The sequence below is a fragment of the Neoarius graeffei genome, chromosome 13 (genome assembly GCF_027579695.1).
Source record: "Neoarius graeffei isolate fNeoGra1 chromosome 13, fNeoGra1.pri, whole genome shotgun sequence".
NCBI lineage: Eukaryota > Metazoa > Chordata > Actinopteri > Siluriformes > Ariidae > Neoarius > Neoarius graeffei.
The window spans coordinates 75,505,397-75,531,072 of NC_083581.1; the positions used below are offsets into that span (position 1 = coordinate 75,505,397).

Sequence of the window (25,676 nt, forward strand, 5' to 3'; positions counted from 1 at the left end):
AGATCTTGGAGCTGCTTGTATGGACTGCATTCATTCTTACAGGGTCCCCTGGTGGCTCGGAGGCCCTAAGCGACTGCTCACACCACTTATAGCTAGAAGCGTTTCTGTCCACATCAATGGTTCCTCAGAAAAGAACCACCTGTGGAGCAGGAATTAAAAAGCTTTCAACGGCCCGAGAACTGAAATTGGTGGAAAGATCAAACGTTCCTGAATTCCTGAAAAAACATACGATGCCAGTCCAACGTTATTAATTTCCTCTATTCTTAGCTGGAATGCTCAGTAACACACCGAACATGGCTTCCTGAAACATTCCCCCATTTCTCTTTGTTGACTTTTTCAGTGGAATCAGTAAGCTTCCTCACGTACATGTTTATGTGCAACATACACAAAGTCCAGCCTCATTGTTAGACACCTAAACACACACACACACACGTTCTCATTCGAAGTATTATGCTTTTTACCACTGTAACTTCATACCCTTTCTTTTCATGCGTTCATGTAAAGCATTGTTGAAGCCACCCCCTTCCCCAACCTGTGAGCGCACACACACACACACACACACACACACACACACACACACACACATTTCAAAAAGCCCTAGGGAGGTGTAAGACTATGCCACACGTCTCCTCCCAGAAATGCTCCTTTCTGCAGGTCAGAGAGACTCTTAGAGAAGAAGAAAGAGAAAAAGAAGAAGACACACCCACACGCAGGAGAACATACAGTATATCGAGACCCGAGCCTTCTCCAGGTGATAACGTAACGATGCGCTATACTGTCTAACAAAACGTGAGAGAGAATTAAACATTATCGAACCTGGTACGCACGCGCACACACAAACACACATTTACTTTGAGACGGATTTCACATCGCTCAATTTTTTCTCGTAAGCGTCATCATTTTCATACGAGAATCTGAAAAGCAAAAAAAAAAAGTGTAAAAAAAAATCACGTATATGTTAATTTCACTTTGTTTTTCTCACCTATATTTATCAAATCATATAACAGAAACTTTTTAAAACTCTTTTTACTATGACCTCCCTATGCGCTGGTCTTAGACCACTCCGTTTCCATGCCAACCTGATGTGTGTGCTCAGAGTGGCACAGTCCAATGGGGAGGGGGGAAGGGGACAGAAAGAAACTGGACACCGGACTACACCGGGCACACCTACACAGCATTTCAGAGAGACAGAGTGTGTGTGTAGATGCATTTGCGTATCAGTCCACCACGTGTGTTTGATGTCTCTGTGTGTGTGTGTGTGTGTGTGTGTGTGTTAGATTATAAACTGAAACTTTATATAAAAAAGCACTCTAGCATTAAAGTGGCCCTTTCCCCTCTGATTGGAGCCCGACAAAAAATGCTGCTGAATTATTCATGAGGCCTCGTGCTTGTGTCATCAGCTTCTTAATTATTTAAATTAATCTCATTAACGAGGGGCCGGGTTACAGCCGTATTTAATTAAATGATGAATTGCTTCCCAGATGTCGACGTGCTTGTTAAATAATGTGCTCGGTCTGGACCCGAAGTGTCCTTTGGGACGTCATCCAAAAATTAGACACACTCTCACACACACAAAGTGTAATTGATTATAAATAAGTACAGTATGTCCAAATGATTGTTTATTAGAAATGTATTAGTCATTTTTTAAATATTTGAAACTATTTTTCATCTTACATTTTCTTTTCGTATTCTCATTCATTTTGCTAAAACGAAGATGATCAATAAATTGGACACAAAAGACACTGATACAGTTCTCTCGCACACTGACTTCCGTTACTTGGCTACGTTAGGCTTTAAAAATTTAAGAAGGTGTCAGACATGTCGAAGCTGATCGACGATGTTTGTAGTACGGAGGACACCGTGTAAGTTTTTGCTGAACTACACCTTTAAGAGTCGTCTAGATTTTAGTAGCTTACTTCCGGACCCTTTCACGTGTCATGTTCACGCTCACACACGTTAATGTAAAGCTGTTTGTATGAATGTATTAGATGTAAATCACGTCTAAACAACTTCAATGTCATATACACTATTATTCTATCCACATTCACTGGATATGAGCAATCGCACGCTCCGATTGCCTACTCTACTACTAGGATATCAGCTCATATACTGTGAGTAGAGAAAAGCAAAATGGCGGCGCGTGTTGCTGAACCAACCGAGGATGAAATAAAAACTCTACTCGAAAACAAAACCCCAAAAAATACAAAAAAAAGTGCAACAAAATATGGAATGAAATTATTTGACGGTAAGAACATATCTTTTAAAATTGTTTTATTTTTCAAGAATTATTATTATTATCGCATTTTTCACAAATCGCTCCTGTAATTTCACCAGTTTGTTTACATTCTTCATCTTTAAGCATTAAAATTTGTTGAATTTTTTTTTAGCCGGGTTCAAAAGCTCAAAGAAGTTTGAAAATGACAGAACTGAAATGTCCAAGAAAGAATTAAATAAATGTCTAAAGCCTAAATTCTATTCCTCGGCACAACAGCGAGACGGCACTTTCTACAAAAAACAACAACACTAAAGTCGATTTGTGCCGCCATCGATAGGTTTTTAAGAAGAACGCCGAAGCGGAAATGATTTTGTCGGACATTTTGTATAAAGTTTTTATTGATTGAATTTGTGAAAAATAAAAATGCTCCGTTTCTCAAAATCCAGTGAATGTGGATAGAATAAAACAGTTATTCCACTCAATCTCGTCGTACACGGATTACAGCCGACTATCAGCTCATGTACGACTTGATTTCGTGGAATAACTGTTCATTATCCTGATTTTACTCCATTAAGTGTTGCTTCTTCCAATCCACCCCGGCTGATGGAGACAGATGTCTCAGATATTCCTGTCTACAGTTTATACACAAAAACGTCAAATCAATTAGCAATCATTAATAGTTTTTTTTCTTTTAAATAAGATATTCGTTCTGAGCAGAACTACATGGTTAATCGATATTGGGTCACATTTATATCAACATATTACAGACGTCCTGTAATACTGAACATCAAATTTAAATAAAAATTTTTGTGAAAAATAATTCTAAATAGGCGGCACGGTGGTGTAGTGGTTAGCACTGTCGCCTCACAGCAAGAAGGTCCGGGTTCGAGCCCCGTGGCCGGCGAGGGCCTTTCTGTGCGGAGTTTGCATGTTCTCCCCGTGTCCGCGTGGGTTTCCTTCGGGTGCTCCGGTTTCCCCCACAGTCCAAAGACATGCAGGTTAGGTTAACTGGTGACTCTAAATTGAGCGTAGGTGTGAATGTGAGTGTGAATGGTTGTCTGTGTCTATTGCCGCTTTTCCACTACCAACGTGGCTGAGTCGGGCTGAGTTGGGCTGAGCCGTGCCGTGCTGAGTTGGGCTGAGTCGGGCTGAGCGGGGCTGTTGGAGTTGCATTTCGACTACAACCGCGCTGAACCGTGCTGGCTGGAAGTGGGTGGACACATTGGGTGGAGTTAGCGAAAGTGGGTGGATGTCATGTGATGTCGTTAGGCGGCGCAAGCAGTGACATCAGTGAGCTTTTAAGCGGTAGTCTCACAACCCGGATAGTAAACAATAAACATGGAGTCGTTAGTGTTGCTGGTCTTGGTGCTGTGGCTTGTTGTCACCGACAACGCCAACAGATACTGGCAAGAGCGTATAGATGAGGCGAGGCGCATAAGGCTTCAGAAATTCTCGTAATTCGTAATTCTTCTTCTTCCGGGTTTACGGTGTTTACAGATCCCAGCGCGCTCGCGGGGCGTGTGTGGGCATGTGAGGACACTCCTCCTCACCAATCAGTGCACAGGGGAGTGTCTCCTCACGCCCCTAGCCCCACTCGGCTCGGTTTGGCTCGCTTCAGCCCCACTCCAAAACCGTGCGAGTTTTGGGAGCTGAGCAGGGCTGAAGCGAGCTGAGTCGTGCTGCTCTGAGGTAGTCGAAACGCGAGCCGTGTCGGGCTGAAGTGAGCTGAAAAAGGGTTGTGGAAAAGGGCCATATGTGTCAGCCCTGTGATGACCTGGCGACTTGTCCAGGGTGTACCCCGCCTTTCGCCCGTAGTCAGCTGGGATAGGCTCCAGCTTGCCTGCGACCCTGTAGAACAGGATAAAGCGGCTACAGATAATGAGATGAGATGAGATGAATAATTCTAAATATTCAGCAGCATTAATACACTTCTCCCTTTTACTTTTATTAGATGTATGCTAACTTCAGGTATTTTTAATAAGAAAAAAAATCACATTTAAATCTACATGCATCATTGCCTCGCCTGTGACGGAGTAAGCGGGGTGAGGGATTGTAATCAGTGCGGTTTGTTTGTTTGTGTGTCTGTTAACAATCTAGTGTCTAGGAGGTTGCACCGATTGACTTCAAATTTTCAGGGTGGGTGGGCAATGGGCCGTAGATTACCTGATTAAATTTTGGAGGTAATCAGGTCAAGGTGAAGGTCAAGGTCATCAGAAAGGTCAACCTTTCGGTCAAAGTAACATATTTTCCATTATAACTCAAAAACGGTTGCCGATAGACAAAGGTTTACTATAATGAGCATATAGGAACTCCCATATGGCCTTTCATTTGGCACCATGATCTTTGACCTTGAAAGGTCAAAGTCAAGGTCACGGATTTTCAGAGGGCTGTAACTTGAAAACGGTTGATGGTAGGCAGATATTTACCCTTATCAACTTACAGGAAGTGACATATGGGCTTTCATTTGGCACCATGACCTTTGACCTTGAGTGACCTTAAAATGTCAAACTCAAGGTCATGGATTTTCATAGGACTATAACCTGACAGCTGATGATTGAGAAATATTTCCTTTATCAACATATAGGTATAAAATAAGTGCTGCTGCGTCAGGTTTGTTTTGCCTGGCAACACTTGTTTTATTAATAAAATAAATAATCTAAAAGTCTGCATATGTTTTACAAACACGAATCGAATCAGAAAAACTTGGGACGGTATGTTGAAATTGAAATTAAAACTGAAAACAATGATTTGTAAATAATTTAACCTGTATTACTCTTAAAACAATACAACAGCACATTATTAGATGTTTTACCTCATGAATTTTATTGTTGTTGTTTTTTTCCAAAATAAATACATTTCTATTTTGATTTTTGCAACACATTAAAAAAAAAAAAAAAAAACTTGTGACGGTAAAGTATTTCCCAGTTTATAATGTTTCTGTTCCTTCTCACAGCACTTAAAAGATGTTTATGGACTGAAGACACCAAGTGATGAAGTGTTTCAGGTGTTATTTTGTCCCGTTTTTCCTGTAAACAGGTCTTAAGGTGTGCAACAGTACGGCGTCGTCACTGTCATATTTTTCATTTCAGAATTCTCCACACGTTCTCTATTGGGGGCAGAGGCGACACGCCCTCTTTTTCCACAGCCACGCCTTTGTAATGTGAGCAGAATGTGGTTTTGTGTTGTCTTGTTGAAATCTCCCTGGAAAAGACGTCGGCTTGAAGGCAGCAGATGTTGCTCCAAAATCTCAGTGTACTTTTCTGCATTAATGATATTATGAACCGTAGAGGGTGAAATATCCAGAAATCACGGGTGTTAGATTAGGCTTGCGCCCTTGACCTTTATGCACCAAAACTCCTCCAGATTCCTTGAATCATTTAATGATGTAATGCACCATAGAGGGTGAAATATCCAAATCCCTTTATATCTTTCTTTGAGGAACATAATAAAAAAAATAATAATAATTTTTGCATGTATTTGTTGACAAACTGGGGATCCTCGGCCCATCTTTACTCCTCAAAGACCAGGCCTTTCCTGGATACTGATTTTGGACCAAATCATGATTACAGTTACCTGCTGACATCACTTGTTTCATATCACATCATTATTAGCTCATCCAGCCAACAGGCGATGAGTTTATGCCATCATGTGTTGTGTTGTCCGGCATCTGTCCAACATCGTCCACATTTCACGAAAATTGCTTCTTCTCTCTCAAGTCTTCACTGATTTTTATTCTTTTTGGCAGGAAGGTAGGTCTGCCTGGGGTGCATATATGCAGCTTCTACCCAAATTTGCATAATTGCAATTAATAATGAAGATATGGAGTAATTAATCAATCCCTAACAAGCAGTTTCCACACAAATCGCTTCTTCTCCCTCAATTCTTCACCGATTTTGATTCTTTCTGGCATGAAGGTAGAGGTACCTAGGGTGCATAGAACTTCTACCCAGATTTACTTAATTACACTTATTAATGAAGTTATGGACTAATTAAGCCTTAATGAGTGAGCAGTTCAACAAAAATTGCTTCTTCTCGGTCAGTTCCTCGCCGTGTTGGATTCTTTCTGGCAAATATTTAAGCATAGAGCTGTGCAAGGTGGCCCACTTTAGATCGTTCCTTCTGGACTAGATGGGGCTGGAGTGAGCTATGCCATCACTGGCGGTCTCATTTAATTGTTTTACCCCTAACAACTAATCCTAAATTGCCCCATGCCAACTTTTTTGGAATGCGTTCCAGGCCTGAAACGCAGGAATGGATGTATATTAACAAATGAAATGAAGCTGACCAACAAAACATGAAATATCTTGGGTTCATTCTGTCTGCAATGAAATACAAGTCAAAGTAAATTTAGAAATCATCCATCCATCCATTATCTGTAACCGCTTATCCTGTACAGGGTCGCAGGCAAGCTGGAGCCTATCCCAGCTGACTACGGGCGAAAGGCGGGGTACACCCTGGACAAGTCGCCAGGTCATCACAGGGCTGACACATAGACACAGACAACCATTCACACTCACATTCACACCTACGCTCAATTTAGAGTCACCAGTTAACCTAACCTGCATGTCTTTGGACTGTGGGGGAAACCGGAGCACCCGGAGGAAACCCACGCGGACACGGGGAGAACATGCAAACTCCGCACAGAAAGGCCCTCGCCGGCCACGGGGCTCGAACCCGGACCTTCTTGCTGTGAGGAGACAGTGCTAATCACTACACTACTGCTTTCTTTTTTTATTTGCATTTTCCATACCGTCCCAACTTTTTTCTGATTTGGGTTGTATAATAATTTTTACACAAAAAGATTAAGGCTTTCTTTTTCTTTACTTTGCCTCATTTTCAATTCACCTCCAATTAGAAGTTATTTAATTAAACATACACTATAACAGTAAAGCTGTTTTAAGGCCTTTAACACATCTTATTTCAGAAGAGTTCAGATTTGTTTAAGACCTGCAAACTTTTTCACACTTTCTGTCCGTGTTTCATCCTGATGCCCTTCCACACAGTGTTTGGTGCAGACTATCTGGACTGGATCTTCAGTTTGGTCCATTTTGAAATATTCGCACCAAACAACTGAACTCTGGTCCACCAGAAACGAGTCTCGGTCCTCATCCATGTGAACTCTGGTTCAGTTAATGATGAAAATACAGTTTTATGAAGACGTGCTTTCAGGTCTGGGGTTGTTACGGTAGGTTTTTTTTTTTTTTGCTTAAATAATGTTTAGACGTCCGGTGCCATTTGCATCAGTTTGAGCATGGTGAATGATTCCCATGACTCAAAATAAAAACCACCTTCAGGCAAAACAAAACACATAAAGATCAACATGCCTGCATTTGTTTAACTAGAAATGGCTTAAATGCATTGGAAGGAATATTTTCATTTTAATGAATAATGACATTTGGGAATAAAATTTTGGGATTTTGCACATTATTAGTATGTAGTTGACAAATATATTAGAGTAACTATTGTATAGTACGAGTATCTTTAGTATTCTATTATTCTCTATGAATAAAAATACACCGATATACATGACCTAGAGAGGAAAGCCCCTCAGCGAGAACCAATAAGAAGTGCTCATTAAAGCTCATGCCGTTAAATTCCTGACTAATTGAAGACCTCAAGTGTGCAAACAATTTTGTACGCTTGAAAAACAATACAATGTGAAACCAACCAAAAAGAAAAAGAAAAAAAAATCCCACAGAGCTCTGGTGCAGATTTTAGCAAAGAAACTAGGCATTAAAACATCCTTAATATTGTATGGAGGTTTTTTTTTTTTTCTCCAGTTTTCAGCTTGATCATTAGTGGATTGGAGCTGCGGTATAACAAAGGCTTTATGTAAATACACTAAAATGTCAAACATTTCCATTACATTAACAGCCACTCTTATCCAGAATGACATATGACGTACGGGGAGCAGCAGGTGCTTTACTCAAGGGCACTTCAGCTATTCCTGCTACTCCAGGGACTTGAACCAGCAACCTTTTGGTCCCAAAACTACTTCTCTAACCATTAGGCTGTGGCTTCCCCGAACAGAATCAATGGACAAAGAAAAGAAAATCTAAGGCAAAGTAACTTCAGATTTATTATTTATTTGCAAAGGGCAGGCTTGTAGTACTCAAATCCAACTCATGTCCTAATTTTAAGGACTCGTGACTTGACTTGGACTTGAGCACTGATGACTCTGACTCGGACTTGGACTCGTGTATTAACTGCATTCAGACTCGTAAATTGGAGCCGAGGACTCGGATGTTTTCTTTATTTTTGTAACATGCCATAATAATTTGGCATAAGATATTTATATTTATATCTACATTAATTTTTATACTAATTTTGTGCAAGAGAATGCACATTCACCTGTTCAGACGTCATGTTCAGTAACTAACTAACGTTAACGGCGCTAAACCGCCTGGAGAGAAGCCTTTAGGATTGTCTGCTTTGCTTCTACAGACTTCTCGTGCAGTGGGAAAAATGCACTGCGATGTGTTCCATATGTAGAAGAACTATCGAGGAGACGACGAGGACAACCTTGAACTTCAATCGTCATTTGGTAAGATTCCACCCAGAGAAGGAAGTGACACGCTATGTCCATTGCTCTGTTGATAGTGGGCGGGGCTTGCTTGTTGAGCAATGAACTAGCTAGTGTTAACCCTCTCTCATGTAATTTGCCCTGTTGATAGTGGGCGGGGCTTGCTGATCGATGAACAAGCTTTTTATCCAATGCAGTAGCAGAGACGGTTTCACATAAAGGCAGCAACGGCCACCGTCAAATGGTGCAGTTGGAGTCTTGTTCTTGGACTCGACTCGAAATTGTCTTTAATAACTTGGACTTGACTCGGACTTGAACACTGGGGACTCGAGGTTTCGTGACTTGACTACAACACTGGCAAAGGGCCACGATCCTGTATCCACCCCAGGATGACGGGCCTGGCTCCTGGCTTTTTGAGCCATGGCTTATTCCAAGTTTCCTCCTTAAAATCCTTATGAATCTTTTTGCTTTTTGTTATCTGTTGACTCAGTCGAGGTCGACACATACAGTACTTTTTTTTAATACAAACTTTATTATAGATTTCTATTTTATGACTTCTACATTATCGAGTCACAACAACACAAAAGCATTTTAGAGTCCAAACGTTCATTTTCCAGCCCAAAATTAAATGTTACAGGAAAAAAAAATGTTCATAATATATCTGAGCAGCATATTCCATAAGAGAGCACTTTTCAGATTAAAAAAGAAAACATAATGAAGGCTACTGGGTTTTGGTGTAAAATTAAGAAGTGAGTGTGACAGTCAAAGTGTCCAGAAGAACTGTGGCTGGTTCTGTAAAGCTGTGTTCACACTTATACCGGTACGAAAGTGGTATAACTGTATCGATACAAAGTATACCGGTACAGTTTAGTGCATCTGTCCACACTAGCGAGAAATATTTGCGGTTTTCTTTCACGGTAGTTGAAATGCGCGTGCGCGAAATGTTTCCGTGGTTACCGAGTAACTTCCTTCCGAGAATATGGCAGATGAAACAACGTGTGTGCGCTTTTTGTTGTCAATGTACAGTCTGTATTTCTGGTGGTCATTTATTCAGTCGAATCGTATAGAACGCGTGAGGCAGTTGAGAAAGAAACAAAGAAAACGAATCTCCCTTTCTCCCTCTTCCCTTCTCTTCCCCTCCCTTTCTCTCCCTTTTCCCCTCTTCCTCCTTTCTTCCTCCCTCCCTCCCCCCCCCTCCCTTTCTCCCCCCTTTCTTTGCTCCATGTAGCTCCACGGTCGTTTTGAGCCATTTTGACGTTTTATTTACAGCTGGAAAGCGCGTGCATATTATATTGTATGAATAACCCGGAAGATGTAGGAATGGTTCATTGCGCATGCGCATTATATTTGTATCGATACAGAACCGCTTCATCTGTCCACACTACAGCAAAGCGCTACAGTACCGATACTGTACCGGTACGAAACCCATACATCTGTGGGTTTTGTACCGATACAGTTATACCGCTACAGTACCGGTATAGCTGCTAGTGTGGACAGGTGTTGCGGTACGAAAGTAGTTTTGTATCGGTACAAAATCCCTAGTGTGGACAGGGTGTAAGATGCTCAGTAAAACCTACAGCTCACTTCCACATAAAACTGACCTCACTGGACCTGAGACTACTATTTTTTTTTTAAAGCAAAGGGTCGTCTCACACCAAATATTGACTTTGTTCAATTTATTATGGCTTACTGATTACGGTTTATAGTATTTTTTTTTAAATGTTGAAACATTTAATTTAATTATTTTTTAAGCCATTTTTGGTCGACAGCATTTCTTTGCATGTGCCGAAGACTTTTGCACAGGACTGTAGATTTCAAAACTTTCTTGATATGTAAGTAAATGAAAATGGTGAATGTTTCCAAAATAGATTCAGCTGAATAAAAACAATTCTACGCAAAGTCGAATCGGATTGTAAAACATACATTCATACAAAATGTTCAGACTTTTTATGGACCTGCAGAGGAGAAACTGATGGGTCTCGGTTTTTCTCAAGCTTTCATGTTAATATTCTTTTAATTCTTCATTTTTGATAGTTATTATTTGAGTAATATTCCTCACTGTAGCTGTCGGCTACAGCGTTAGAGATCTGTAGCTGGACTTCTGACAGAAATACAATCCCAGTTCCAAAAAACGCTGGGACACTGTGTAAAACATAAATAAAGACAGAATGCGATAACTTGCAAATCATGGAAACTCTATATTTCACTGAAAACAGTACAAAGACAACATATCAAATGTCGAAACTGAGAAATTTTATTGTTTTTTGAAGAATATATGCTCATTTTGAATTTGATTTCAGCAACACGTTTCAGAAAAGTTGGGACAGGGGCGTGTTTACCACTGTGTTGCATCACCTCTACTTTTAACAACACTCTGCAAACGTTGAGACCAACTGCTGTAGTTTTGAAAGAGAAATGTTGTCCCATTCTTGCCTGATATACAATTTCAGTTGCTCAACAGTTCGGGGTCTCCTTTGTCGTATTTTGCACTTCATAATGCACCAAATGTTTTAAATGGGAGACAGGTCTGGACTGCAGGCAGGCCAGTTTAGCACCCGGACTCTTTTACTACAGAGCCATGCAGTTTTAATATGTGCCGAAAGCGGTTTGGCGTTGTCTTGCTGAAAGAAGGAAGGCCTTCCCTGAAAAAGATTTTGTCTGGATGGCAGCATATTAGATGAAATATGTTGCCTGGGTGAAACATGTTGCTGACATCAAATTCAAAATGAGCATATGTTTTTCAAAAAACAATAAAATTTCTCATTTTCAACATTTAGTATGTTGTTTTTGTCCTATTTTCAATGAAATATCAGGTTTCTATGATTTGCAAATCATCACATTGTGTTTTTATTTATGTTTTACACAGCATCCCAAATCTTTTGGAATTGGGGTTGTATTTCTATCAGAAGTCCAGCTACAGATCTCTAACGCTGTAGCCAACAGCTAGAGTGAGAAATATGACTTGAATAATAAATATCAAAAATGAAGAATTAAAAAATTCTCATTATAAGACCAAGAAAGGTTTATGAAGACCCATCCATCCATTATCTGTAGCCGCTTATCCTGTCCTACAGAGTCGCAGGCAAGCTGGAGCCTATCCCAGCTGACTACGGGCGAAAGGCGGGGTACACCCTGGACAAGTCGCCAGGTCATCACAGGGCTGACACATAGACACAGACAACCATTCACACTCACATTCACACCTACGCTCAATTTAGAGTCACCAGTTAACCTAACCTGCATGTCTTTGGACTGTGGGGGAAACCGGAGCACCCGGAGGAAACCCACGCGGACACGGGGAGAACATACAAACTCCGCACAGAAAGGCCCTCGCCGGCCACGAACCCGGACCTTCTTGCTGTGAGGCGACAGCGCTAACCACTACACCACCATGCCGCCCTTTTTGAAGACCTTTAAATGTAAAATGTAATTTTAGACAAAGTCTAATCACTGAATTGTAAACCAGAAGAGGATGGATCTCATTCATTCATTCATTCATTCATTTACTTGATATTTAGGATCTCAGCATTAAGAAGATGCTTAAGAAGCGTTTTGGTATTTTACAGATTGACTGTATCTGTAAATCTGCTTGGTAAGAATGAACTGTTAAGGCCCTGATGTAACTAAAATAAACGGAACTGAAATTGTATCGGGGAAAAAAAAATTATTGAGTGTTTTTATTTGTAAAATGTAATTTCACACCAACTCAAACTGCACACCAGAGGATAGATCTTGAGTTTCTGCTTTTCTTTTTTTCTTTTTTTAATGTTTCTGTCTTGGTTTCTCTTATGCTTCCTCCTTATGTTTTCTTGAAGACCAAAAGTGGCGAGAGGATCAAAGCAAACAGAAGTCGTTCATGTTCTCCGTGATCCAGTGTCAGAACCGGATAGTCAAAATCCAGGCAACTTTAATGAGCTATGATGAGGATTAGCAGCAACCAATCGGAATTTAGAAGCGCTCCACTCTAAAGTGAAGGAGAAATGAATAATTACAGTGACAGGTTTCCTTATTATGAGCTCATCCGGCCGACAGGTGATGAGTTTATGCCATCATGTGTTGTCTGGCGTCCGTCCAGCGTCGTCCACATTTCATGAAAATTGCTTCTTCTCTCTCAATTCTCAATTCAGCCCCGCTCAGCTCGACTCAGCCCAACTCAGCCGCGTTGGTAGTGGAAAAGCGGCAATAGACACACACAACCATTCACACTCACATTCACACCTACGGTCAATTTAGAGTCACCAGTTAACCTAACCTGCATGTCTTTGGACTGTGGGGAAAACCGGAGCACCCGGAGGAAACCCACGCGGACACGGGGAGAACATGCAAACTCCACACAGAAAGGCCCTCGCCGGCCACGGGGCTCGAACCCGGACCTTCTTGCTGTGAGGCGACAGCGCTAACCACTACACCACCGTGCCACCCGCTTTTAATTAGTTTAGGTCATTAATTTATTTTCTTACCAAACATTTAATCATAATTATTCATTAATTTTCTTCATCTATTGAATTCTTGTCTTCATATTTAAAAGATTTTCATGAGGTTCATTTACACCCTACACTGTCAGAAACAGGGGTACAGGAGGATTTCATTTCTGTCAAGCTACAATCTACACTAATGTACCCCTTAGGGCTCATTATTGGTCCTTACGGTAACTATGTGTACCTTTTTGGGGACAAAAATGTATATATACACACAGTTGTGGTCAGAAGTTTACATACGGTGACATGAATGTCATCTTGGATATGAATGTCATGGCAATATTTGGGCTTTCAGTAATTTCTTTGAACTGTTCTTTTTCTGTGGCAGAATGATTGTAAAGCATACAGCTTTAATTAAAAAAAAACACACTAGTAATTGGTTGCACAAGTTTTAATTTTCGTTGGGTTTTCTGAAATCAACACAGGGTCAAAATTATACATACAGGGTCAAAAAATTTACATACACTCAGATTATTAATTCAGAGGTGCTGAAACTTCCAAAATGTCTCTTATCTTGCCAAGGCCGAGGTCTCTTAACTTCCTGTTAGTGATCATGACTGACTACAGCTGGTAGCTTCTCTGTGCCTTCATAAAAAGGGTTTGTTTACAGCACTCATTGGATTGACCAACACACAATACAATGGGAAAGTCCAAGGAGCTCAGTGCAGATCTGAGATAGAGGATCGCAGATGTACACAACTCCGGAATGTCTCTTGGGGCCATTTCTAAACAAATGCAAATTCCAAGATCAGTTCAAACAATTGTATCCAAGTTATTGTGAGGTGTAGTCACTTTGCCAAGCTACTTTGCTTCAAGAAAACCCAAACTGTCACCCTCAGCTGAAAGGAAATTGGTTCGGATGGTCAGGAACAACCTGGGAACCACCATGGCACAGCCCTGCCATGAACTGGAAGCTGATGGATCACTGTCTACAGTTCAGTTCACCATGGACTAAGAGGCTGCTGTCCAAGAAATAACCCCCTGCTCCTAGATTGACACCTTCAAGCTTAACTAAATGTTGAAGCTAACCACATGGACAAAGAGAAAGCCTTCTGGAGGAAAGCTGTATGGCCAGATGAGACAAAGATTGAGTTGTTTGGCCACAATGACCACCATGTACAGAAGGACACTGTACCAGCTGGTGGTGGTGGTAGGATCATCATGCTCTGGGGCTGTTTTGCTGCCAGTGGAACTGGTTCATTGCACAAAGTGGATGGAATAACGAAGAAGGAGGACTACCTCAGAATTCAGCATAAACTATCAGAAACTTGAACACGACTTGGGAGTTACAACAGGACAATGAACCCAAACACTCATCAGAGCTGGTTGTGGAGGATAAAGCAGGCTAACATTAAGCTTAAAGCAAGTCCTGACTTCAAACCCTATTGAAAATATATGGACCGTGCTTAAGTCAAGTCCATGCCAAGAAAAAAAAAAAAACAAATTTAATTGAACTCTACCGATTCTACCATGAGGAGTCATGAAATATCCAACCAGAATTCTTCCAGAAGCTTCTTCATGATAAACAAAAATGTTTGGTCAAGGTGAATCTTGCGAAGAGACATTTTACCCAAATATTAGGTGTGCTGTATGTATATTTTTGACCCTGTGTTGATTTCAGAAAACCCAAAGAAAATTAAAACTTGTGCACCAAATACTAATGTGTTTTTTTTTAATTAAAACTGTATGCTGTACAATCATTCTGCCACGGAAAAAGAACAGTTCAAAGAAATTACTGAAAGCCCAAATATTGCCATGACATTCATATCCAAGATGACATTCATGTCACTGTATGTAAACTTCTGACCACAACTGTATGTTCCCAAGCGGTATATAAAGGGTACAAATAAGTACTTTAGAGGGTCCTGATCCAGTGACATGCCATTGTACCCCTAAAGGTACGTACAATAATGTACTTTATTTTCTGCGAGTGTCCTTATGGTCAGTTGGCAAAAAGATACCGGTTGATGCGTCTGCTTGCGTTGCGGCCCTTTAAATAAAGTTTGCAAAACCAAGTATTCCGAATGAACTTCGACAGTGTCGTTGGCAGGGCAGCCAGAGTGAATTTTGCCGCTCTTGGTCTGAACGCACCTTTAAAGGTCACCGTCTCAGAGAGCTTTCTGCAATGCAGCTGTCGCCTTGATCAATGAAACGGAACCAAAAGCGATATTTCTGAAGCTGGACTTAGATAAATAATGTCGGGGTTCTGATCGGTCAAGGAGGGGGGATATGATATGATATGATATAATATGAAATGAATCGATGTGATGTGGCGTATAAAATATTTCATTCTTGTGTATGGTAGAAGTCAGAGACGTCGGTCTACTGCACTGGTAACATTCAATGCACATGATACAGATGTGTTTGGTGTTTGTGTCTGTCTTTTGTTTTCTCTAAGAAACTGGGTGAATTATGTGTCTCTGAGTGTGTGTGTGTGTGTGAGAGAGACACACACACACAGAGAGAGAGAGAGAGAGAGAGGTGTGTGTAACCTGAGTCCTCCCTCATTCTCTGTCCCCTCAGCCCTGAGGCTCAGACTTCAGCATCGGAAAGGCTGCAGCTAAAAGTGTTTTGGGTTTTTTCCGCCCCTTTTCTTTCTTTTCTCCTCTCTGTCCTGCACACGTCCCCTGGGTCACACCACATGCCACTCCACCTCCCTCGCTCTCACTCTCGCTCTCGCTCTCACTCTCGGTCTCTCTGGATATCTGTCTTTCTTCCTCTGACAACAGCAAGAGAAGGTTTTGTATTTGTTAAATTTAAGTGCAGCGTGTTACTTGCTGACGTCTATAACAGCGGCTCGGACGACGGTGCCGTCTGTAATTCAAATAACAGGATAATAATAATAATAATAATAATACATTATTCTTTCCTACACAGGACCTTGTATGACGGATGCTCAACATAATCTAAGACTAATAATGAATGGATTTTAAAAAAGTATTTTTATTTAACAAAGAAAAGCGTATAAATGTGCAATTCTTACACACCACACCATGCACCTGACGTACAAAAAAAACCCACTTCAACGAAAACTGCTGCGAAATGTAAATGTGTGAGCGAATGGGTGTGTGAATTTTTTTTAGTAGTCATTTGTAACTAACTCTTTCCATCGTTATTTATGTACATTGTCTTTAAAAAAAAAACAACATGTCCAGTGCAATATAATTACTTCTGCAATATAATTACTGACTATAATATAATTATGAATATATTATAGGAAATATAATATTACTGCAATATAATTATTTATAAATACTTCAACACTATAATTTGCTGGTATTTTAGTATTGATTGTGCTTGTTTTGAAATGTGTGTGCTATTTATTTATTTATTTATTTCCAAGAAGTCCAGTTCTTTTTCTCTTCTGGAGCCGAGGTCATCCCTTGAACTTCGGGCAATCATAAGGGTGTGATGTATTATTATTATTATTATTATTATTATAATACTAATAAGTTGACAGTCTCAGTGTAATTGACTCGTCTGTTCATCCTGCTGCGTGTCCATCAGGTCCCCATGACCTCAGATCGACGGCACCTTCCGCAAGATATTTGCGGTTCTGAGCAATGTGGATTTCTGAAAGGCCCCTACGTTGTACTTGATCTTCAACTGGTCCAGGAAATACGGAAGTTTGTGAGGACTTGACCCTGGTGCTCCGATTACTATTGGAATTCCTGTCGTTTTCCTGTTCCACATCCTTTCAATTTCCACTTTGAGATCAGCTTAGTTACTGGTCTTTTCTAATTCTTTCTGGGTTATGTTGGGATCACCATATTATTATTATTATTATTATTATTAATGGGAAATTGTGTTTTAAATGTGTCTGTGTGTTTTACAAATATTCTTAACATGCACTAATCAGTAAGATCACCTCCAGTTTTGTTGTACATGTTACAATGACAATAAAGGCTTCTCTTCTCTTCTCTTCTCTTCTGGCTCGGAGGAACAGTATTTCATTCTTGACTGTACGGAAGTGTGTGAAATAATGACATCTTTAACACATCTTGAATCTTAAATCTATCATTTATGGACACTCTCTCCAATCTCAGTGCTTTGTGTCCAAAGACTTTCTTTAGGGGCGCTGCGAGAAATTTTGGGCCCTATGAAAGAATATATCACACACACACACACACCCCACACACACACTTTACGTTTCTGGTAACCCGACTTCTTCTTCATGATGGTGTCAATCTACTGATGGTTCACCATCAATTCTGCTTCCCCCGTGCACAGCTAACGTTAGCGCTGGATTGGAAAGCAACAAATCTAACGCGGTGTCACGCTCTGGCTCCGCCTACACAAGACTGTACCATGTCATGACTAAGGAGAGGGGTGAAATATAAAAATGATCTATTCTAATAATTTTGCAGAAAATGGAAAACCAAGCCAGAAGGTTGTTGTATTTGCTCATTTTAAGATACAAAATTATTAAAGATATTTTTACTAAATTAATTTACACATGATAATAATATTAATATTGTCCCTTGAGGGGCCCCTGTCAATGCTGGGCCCTTAGAATCATCCTAAACCCCCCCACACACAGCGCCCCGACTTTCTTAATGATGTGACAAACTGTCATGTTTTTGCCTTATTAACTTCAAGTGAGAGAAGAAAGAGAGGCTGATGAGGGAACGACTGCTGCTATAATGTAAATGATAACAGAAACTAACTTGTCTTGTGTCTTGAATTTCCATTTACACTGAATGTAACTATAAATGGATAAAAGTACAACATGCCATCTATTAATATATTACAAATTGTAATTGTTGACAAATTGCTGTGGTGGAGGAGAATGATTAAATTAACACTTCAGGATGTGCTGCTATTGGAAAATAATCAAAGTCAGGATGATAACACCAACTCCACTTAAGGGGCTGCATCATGCAGCACCATGTCGTTGACTATTTGCATAAAAAAAAGCACACCCTTACGAAGAGCTGTGCGATATGATCAACATCTCATACCCTGATCAGGATAATTTCATATCCAAATAACAATAATTATTCTATTCACATTCACCGGATATGAGCAATCGCGTGCTCTGATTGGCTACTCTACTACTAGGATATCAGCTCATATACCATGAGTAGAGAAAAACAAAATGGCGGAGCGTGTTGCTGAACCAACCGAGGACGAAATAAAAACTCTGCTCGAAAACAAAACCCCAAAAATACAAAAAAAAAACAAGCAACAAAATATGGAAAGAACATATCTTTTTTATTTTTCAATTATTATCGCATTTTTCACAAATTGCTCCCGTCATTTTGCCGGTTTGTTAACATTCTAAGTGGAAATGATTTTGTCGGACGTTTTGTATCAAGTTTTTTATTGATCGAATTTGCAAAAAATAGAAATAAAAACGCTCTGTTTCTCAAAATCCAGTGAATGTGGATAGAATAAAACAGTTATTCTACTCAATCTCGTCGTACACGGATTACAGCCGACTATCAGCTCATGTACGACTCGATTTCGTGGAATAACTTAAATATCACCATGTGGCACATTTTCTGAAAATTCAAGGAATAAATAAATAAACAAAACAAACAAACCTTTTTTTAAAATAAAAAACAAAATCACGAATGTAGCATTTTCAGATTATCAAAACCATCACAAGAAATTAAACTAATAAGTTAACAACCTGGTATCAGTGCATATTTTGATAAGTTTGGTGATAATAACGGTGATAAAATTGTTAGCATTAGTCTTCCAGCATTAAAAAAAAAAAGCCAGTTACCAAAACAAAACATGTTTTGTTCCAAAATACTACTACTAATAAGTGTCCTTATTTCACACAGACATCCTGGGGTTAATGATAATATTAATTTCTTAATAAGTAATGTGTTTACCTGTAAAAAGGGAAGAAAAAAAAGTCAACTTCTAATTCGCAAACAAATAACCAAGTCCGTGCTAATGTGGCCTTAGCAGCACCTAGCCGTGATGACATCCCATCTAAACCGTCCAAATGATGAAAAATATTGGCGTAAAACATGTGATTTGCGACACAATGATATAAACGATAAAGCATAATATGAAACGATAGATTTTTTCTATCATCACATGATATATATGGTCATATCGAGTCTTATTTTTTTCGCAGTCCGGTTTCCATCAAATCCTGCGCTCTGATTGGCTGGTGAGCGGGTCTGTATCCTACGTTACGGACCCCAGTTACGGACCCCAGTTACGGACCTCTGGCGACTCGCTCGTTCACAACAACAACAAACACAGTAGCAATTTTTGTCAACATTTATTTTCGCATTACTCAGGAGAATAGCATTAATTTTACAGCATGGATAGCGATAACGACAGTGTTCACAGCGAAAGCGAGTTTTACTACCCTGAGGAAGAAGAAATAAAAGAAAACATTTCAGGAGAAAGCTAAAAACCTGTAACTGTTGTTAACGCCGAGCAAAAACATGGCTGAATCCTGAATGACTCCTATTTGTATAAATAGGGGACTACGTAGGCGGCAAAATGTAGTTTTTTTCCTGCCATGGAAGTGCACTTGTATACCGAGGAGGAAGCCATTTGCATTACAGCCGTGAATGAGGATTCAAAATGGTGGCTCGGCTCGGTTTTCCCTTTCGGGTGCTCTCGTTTTCTGTTAAGGTTGGTCCGTATGGTGAAATACCGTGACCTCGGCCTTGAACGCTGACCTCGACCCAGAGGGCCTCGCTCAGTACTTTCAAGACCTCGGTCACGGTATTTCACAATATGGACTATACTGTATGTGTATATATATATATATATATATATATATATATATTGCGCAGCCCTGCCCTCCTTATCCATGCATGGTGACTGTTTCGAGGGAAACCAAGGGAAGACGAAATACAAAAATTATGTCTTAACTTGGATAAATCAAGCACAATATAACAAGACGCATGCGGCAACAAAGTAACAACAATAACAAAACAGTTTTGCTTTCAGGGTGTCTTTCAGGTTTTAGAGCTCAACAGTCCCTCTCTGACAGTTGTGAGATTTGAACTCACAACCTTCTGGTCCTCTTACCCATTGCTCCTGAGCTTCCCATAACTAACCCACACTGTCTGTATGTTCTAGCTCTTGCTCTTCAATATCAGTGTGTGCCTCACGCCTCTAAATCTCCACGCAGCTTGTTATAATCTCAGTGTCCACAAATATCACCTGCTCAGCTAAAGACGCGAACCCCTCACCACCCCAAGAGGTGCAGCTTCAGCCAGATATGACGGGATGTGCAGGAGGGACTCGGGTCACGCTGCTCCACAATCAACAGCCCAAACACACAAATGCACACAAAGCTGATGTTGTCAGAGAGCCCGACTGCACATCATCCGAACTATTAATAGAGAAACATGTACATAAGTCAAACAGCAACAACATTTCCACCTGTTACACCACGCTGCAGATCTGTACACACACACACACACACACACACACACACACACACACACACACACACAGAATGGTTACTAATTAACAGAGTTTCAGAGAGAGAGAGTTAGAGAGAGAAAGAAAGAGAGAGAAAAACAGAGAGAGAGAAACAGAGAGAGAAAGTTAGAGAGAGACAGAGGGAGAGAAAGTTAGAGAGAGAGACAAAGAGAGAAAGTTAGAGAGAGAAAGTTAGAGAGACAAAGAGAGAAAGTTAGAGAGAGAAAGTTAGAGAGACAAAGAGAGAAAGTTATAGAGAGAGAAAGTTAGAGAGAGAAAGTTAGAGAGACAAAGAGAGAGAAAGTTAGAGAGAGAGAGAGAGACAAAGAGAGAAAGTTAGAGAGAGAGAGAAAGTTAGCGAGACAAAGAGAGAAAGTTAGAGAGAGAGAGAGAGAGAGACAAAGAGAGAAAGTTAGAGAGAGAGACAGAGAGAGAAAGTTAGACAGAGAGCGACAAAGAGAGACAGAGAGAGAGAAAGTTAGACAGAGAGAGAGAGAGAGCGACAAAGAGAGACAGAGAGAGAGAAAGTTAGACAGAGAGAGACAGAGAAAGTTAGAGAGAGAGAAAGTTAGAGAGAGAGACAGAGAGAGAGAAAGTTAGACAGAGAGAGAGAGAGAATGTTAGAGAGAGAGACAGAGAAAGTTAGAGAGAGAGACAGAGAGAGAATGTTAGAGAGAGAGAGAACGTTAGAGAGACAGAGAAAGAAAGTTAGAGAGAGAGACAGAGAGAGAAATTTAGAGAGAGACAGAGAAAGAAATTTAGAGAGAGAGAAAGTTAGAGAGAGAGAGAGACAAAGTTAGAGAGAGACAGAGAGAGAGAGAAAGTTAGAGAGAGAGACAGAGACAAAGTTAGAGAGAGAGAGAGAGAGAGAGAGAGAGACAAAGTTAGAGAGAGACAGAGAGAGAGAGAAAGTTAGAGAGAGACAGAGAGAGAGAGAAAGTTAGAGAGAGAGACAGAGACAAAGTTAGAGAGAGAGAGAGAGAGAGAGACAAAGTTAGAGAGAGACAGAGAGAGAGAGAAAGTTAGAGAGAGAGAGACAGAGAGAGATGGAGTGTGTGTGTGTGTGTGTGTGTGTGTGTGTGTGTGTGTGTGTGTGTGTGTGTGTGTGTGTGTGACTGTTTAAACTTGTGCTGGCCATATGGCTACTGTGCTCAGCCACTCAGTCCTCATCTGCTCAGGATTAAAACCCCGAGTAGTGTTCAGTCCATGCCTGGGTGGCCTGCATACACCTCTCTCTCTCTCTCTCACACACACACACACACACACACACACTATTCCTCACTCTCAATTGAGTTTAGTTAAATTAACTGAATTCAGTTCAGTTTAACTAAATCCAGTTCAGTATAGTGTAAGTCACTCTAATTCAGTTCAGCGGTGGGTTTCCCCAAAAGCCTCTTAACACTAAGAGCATCTTAACTAGGAGAGAGAGTGTGTTCATTTTGCTGCTTGCTCTACCATTTAACGATGATCTTTGTGCTACGATGCTTTTGGGAAACTCGGCACAGCTCATTTCAGTTCAGTTCAGTTCTGTTTTAATTCAGTTCATTTCAATTCAATTCCACTCAATCTCGTTTTGTTCAGGTTTTGTTTCCCAAAAGCATCGCAGCACAAAGATCATCATTAAATGGTAGAGCGAGCATCACAATGAACACTCTCTCTGTGAGTTAAGATGCTCATAGTGTTAAGAGGCTTTTGGGAAACCCAGCCCTGTTCAATTAGTTTAACTCCATTCGGTCCATTTCAGTTCAATTTGGTTTCACTCATCCATCCATTATCTCTAGCCGCTTATCCTGTGCAGGGTTGCAGGCGAGCTGGATCCTATCCCAGCTGACTACGGGTGAAAGGCGGGGTACACCCTGGACAAGTCGCCAGGTCATCACAGGGCTGACACATAGACACAGACAACCATTCACACTCACATTCACACCTACGCTCAATTTAGAGTCACCAGTTAACCTAACCTGCATGTCTTTGGACTGTGGGGGAAACCGGAGCACCCGGAGGAAACCCACGCGGACACGGGGACAACATGCAAACTCCGCACAGAAAGGCCCTCGCCGGCCACGGGGCTCGAACCCGGACCTTCTTGCTATGAGGCAACAGAGCTAACCACTACACCACCCCTCAATTCAGTTCAATTCAATTCAGCTCAATCTAGTTCAGTTAAACTTCAACCAGTTCAATTCAGTTACTTTATCTCAGTTCAGTTCAGTTAGTTTAACTCTGTTCATTTCACTTCAGTTTAATTCAGTTCAGGGGTGAGTTTCCCAGAAGCATCGTAGCAAAAAGGTAATCATTAAATGGTAGAGCGAGCAGCACAATGAACACTCTCTCTCTCCTAGTTAAGACGATCTTAGTGTTAAGAGGCTTTTGGGAAACCGACCGCAGTTCAGTTTAGTTCAATTCAATCTAGGTTAGTATAGTGTAATTCAATCTAATTCAGTTCAGTTCAATTAATTTCAGTTCAGTTCTGTTTTAATTCAATTCAATTCAGTTCAGTTAGTTCAGTTCAATTCAGCTTAGTTCAATTCAATATAGCTCAGTATAGTTAAATTCAGTCAAATTCAGTTCAATTCAGTTCAGCTCAATCTAGTTCAGTTCAGTTAGTTTAACTGCATCCAGTTCAGTTCAGTTCAGTTTAGTTCAATTCAGTCGAGTGTAATTCAGTCTAATTCAGTTCAGTTCAGTCTAGTTCTGTACAGTGCAGCTCACTCCACTTCAATTCAAATGTTTCTTTTCCAGTTCCAAACAATATTTGCCTGCAATGTAATTCAGCAGTGCGTTTGATTTATTAATCCTGTAGTTATTGTTATATTTTAAAAATATGATGCATCCTAAATGATTCCCTCCTCCCTTTTCCCTACAAACACTACAGTGCATTCTGGGTGTGCTGTACTTACTGTTTAGACCCTAACCTCCTGCATAACACTGTGGGATTTCATAAGTGCACAGAATAATCTGAAGTGTGCATTCTAACATTACTACAAAACGCTAAAAACTTTGAAAGTAGTGCGTTATGACTGAAAAGACGTGGTTTTGGACGTGCAACATCCTGCCAGAATTCAGTGAATTAAAGGGAACTGAACATAACTGACCTGGCATGGTTTCCCAAAAGCATCACAGATTTACGATCATCATAAATCTCCCATCGCTCTACTGTTTAAACTTTTGAAACTTTCTGCTGCTTTGCTTTCAACCCGGGTCTGATTGATTCTTCTTCCTACTTTCACTCCAGAATGACAGGCCAACAGTACAAATACAAAGCAACTGAAGCACTGACTCAGAGCGGGCGCGCGCGAGTCGATCTTTAAACTCCAAATGAAAGAAATCAAACAGGTGGAAGACATCAGCTGAAACACACTGAACTCTGACTGGACCCTGTGTGCCCCATGCAGCAGTAAAACTCAACTCGAAACGCGTTGCAGGATCCCGACCATCAGACCACAACAGCAGAAAACTGCCATGTTTCACTTCTCCTGAAAAGCTTTCTAAGAAACGCAGAGGCAGCTCCCATATGACAGCAATTATATCAAAAGATTAATGAAAACCGCCCACTCTGTGTGTGTGTGTGTAGTTCTCCTACCGCCTGCTCAGTAAGCTCCTGTGTATTCTCCATCAGTTGATCGCTTCAACCTGTTAAGCTTTGATCCAGCGACCTGCCAAAACACACACACACACACACACAGCAAATTAGCACAAGATCATATTCATTCAAAATGCACCAAATACTACCTTATAGTGTGTATTATAAAATACTTTATCATTGTATAGTGTGTTAAAGAGTGTATATAATTGTGTATTGTTAAATATGCTGTTATACACTCCTGTGCAGAAAAGACGGGACAAACCCAATATTTTTTGGTCCCTTTTTTTTTTTCCATCATATGTACCTCAAGTGAATCAGATGTGTGTGTTTCATTTGTTCGTCATACGCCAATTAAAAGACACATTCTGTAAGATTACAACAGTTTTAAAGTCGTAAAGTGTGTGTGTGTGTGGGGGGGGGGAGTTAGGGAAGAAAAATTTCCTCTAGCTCAGTATCATAGACATGAATGAGGAAGTAAATCAACACCGATCAGCCATAATGTTAAAACCACTGCCAGGTGAAGTGAAGATTATCTCGTTACAATGGCACCTGTCAAGGGGTGGGATATATTATCCAGCAGGACTGGGTAAGAGCATCTCCAAAAAGGCAGGTCTTGTGGGGTGTTCCCAGTATACAGTGATTAATACCTACCAAAGTGATCCAAGGAAGGACAACCGGTGAACTCGTGACAGGGTCATGTGCGCCTGAGGTTCATTGATGTGCGTGGGAGCGAAGGCGAGCCTGTGTGGTCCGATCCCACAGAAGAGCTACTGTAGAACAAACTGCTGAAAAAGTTCATGCTGTCGATGACTGATAGAAAGGTGTCAGGTCAGAACACACCGTGCATCACAGCTTGCTAAGGGCTACGTAGCTGCAGACTGGTCAGAGCAGAGCACCCATACTGACCCCTGTCCACTACCGAGAGCTCTACAATGGGAACGACTGGATCATAGAGAGACTGGAAGAAGGTGGCCTGGTATAAAGAATCACGTCTCCTTTTACATCATGTGGACGGCTGGGTGCTTGTGCGTTGCTTACCTGGAGAAGAAATGGCACCAGAATGCACTAATGGAAGAAAGTAAGTCAGCAGAGGCAGTGAGGTCCTCTGGACAATGTTCTGCTGGGAAACCTCACATACCACCGACCTAAACACTGCTGCAGCCCAAATACACCCCTTCAAGGCAGTGATCTCTTTCAGCAGGATAATGCGCTCTGCCGCACTGCAAAAATTGTTCAGGATTGGTTTGAGGAACATGACAAAGAGTCCATGGTGTTGACCTGGTCTCGAAATTCCCCGGATCTCAATCTGATCAAACTTCTATGGGATGTGCTGGGAAAAACAAATCCGATCCATGGAGGCCACGTCACAACTTACAGGACTTAAAGGATCTGCTGCCGACGTCTTGGTGCCAGATACGACAGCACACCTTCAGAGGTTTTGTAGAGTCCATGCCTTGACGACTCACT

General features: G+C 40.8%; 1 protein-coding gene across 3 annotated transcripts in view; it reads right to left on the reverse strand.

Moving 5' to 3' along the window:
- eya4 (EYA transcriptional coactivator and phosphatase 4) overlaps positions 1–25,676 on the reverse strand; it is a 149,267-nt gene that overhangs the window by 107,901 nt on the left and 15,690 nt on the right. For all 3 annotated transcript variants that reach the window (XM_060938523.1, XM_060938521.1, XM_060938522.1), the window contains exon 2: positions 24,207–24,279. In XM_060938523.1, coding sequence (XP_060794506.1) covers positions 24,207–24,239 — 33 coding nt within the window. In that variant the 5' untranslated portion in view covers positions 24,240–24,279. The remainder of the gene's footprint in view (positions 1–24,206; positions 24,280–25,676) is intronic.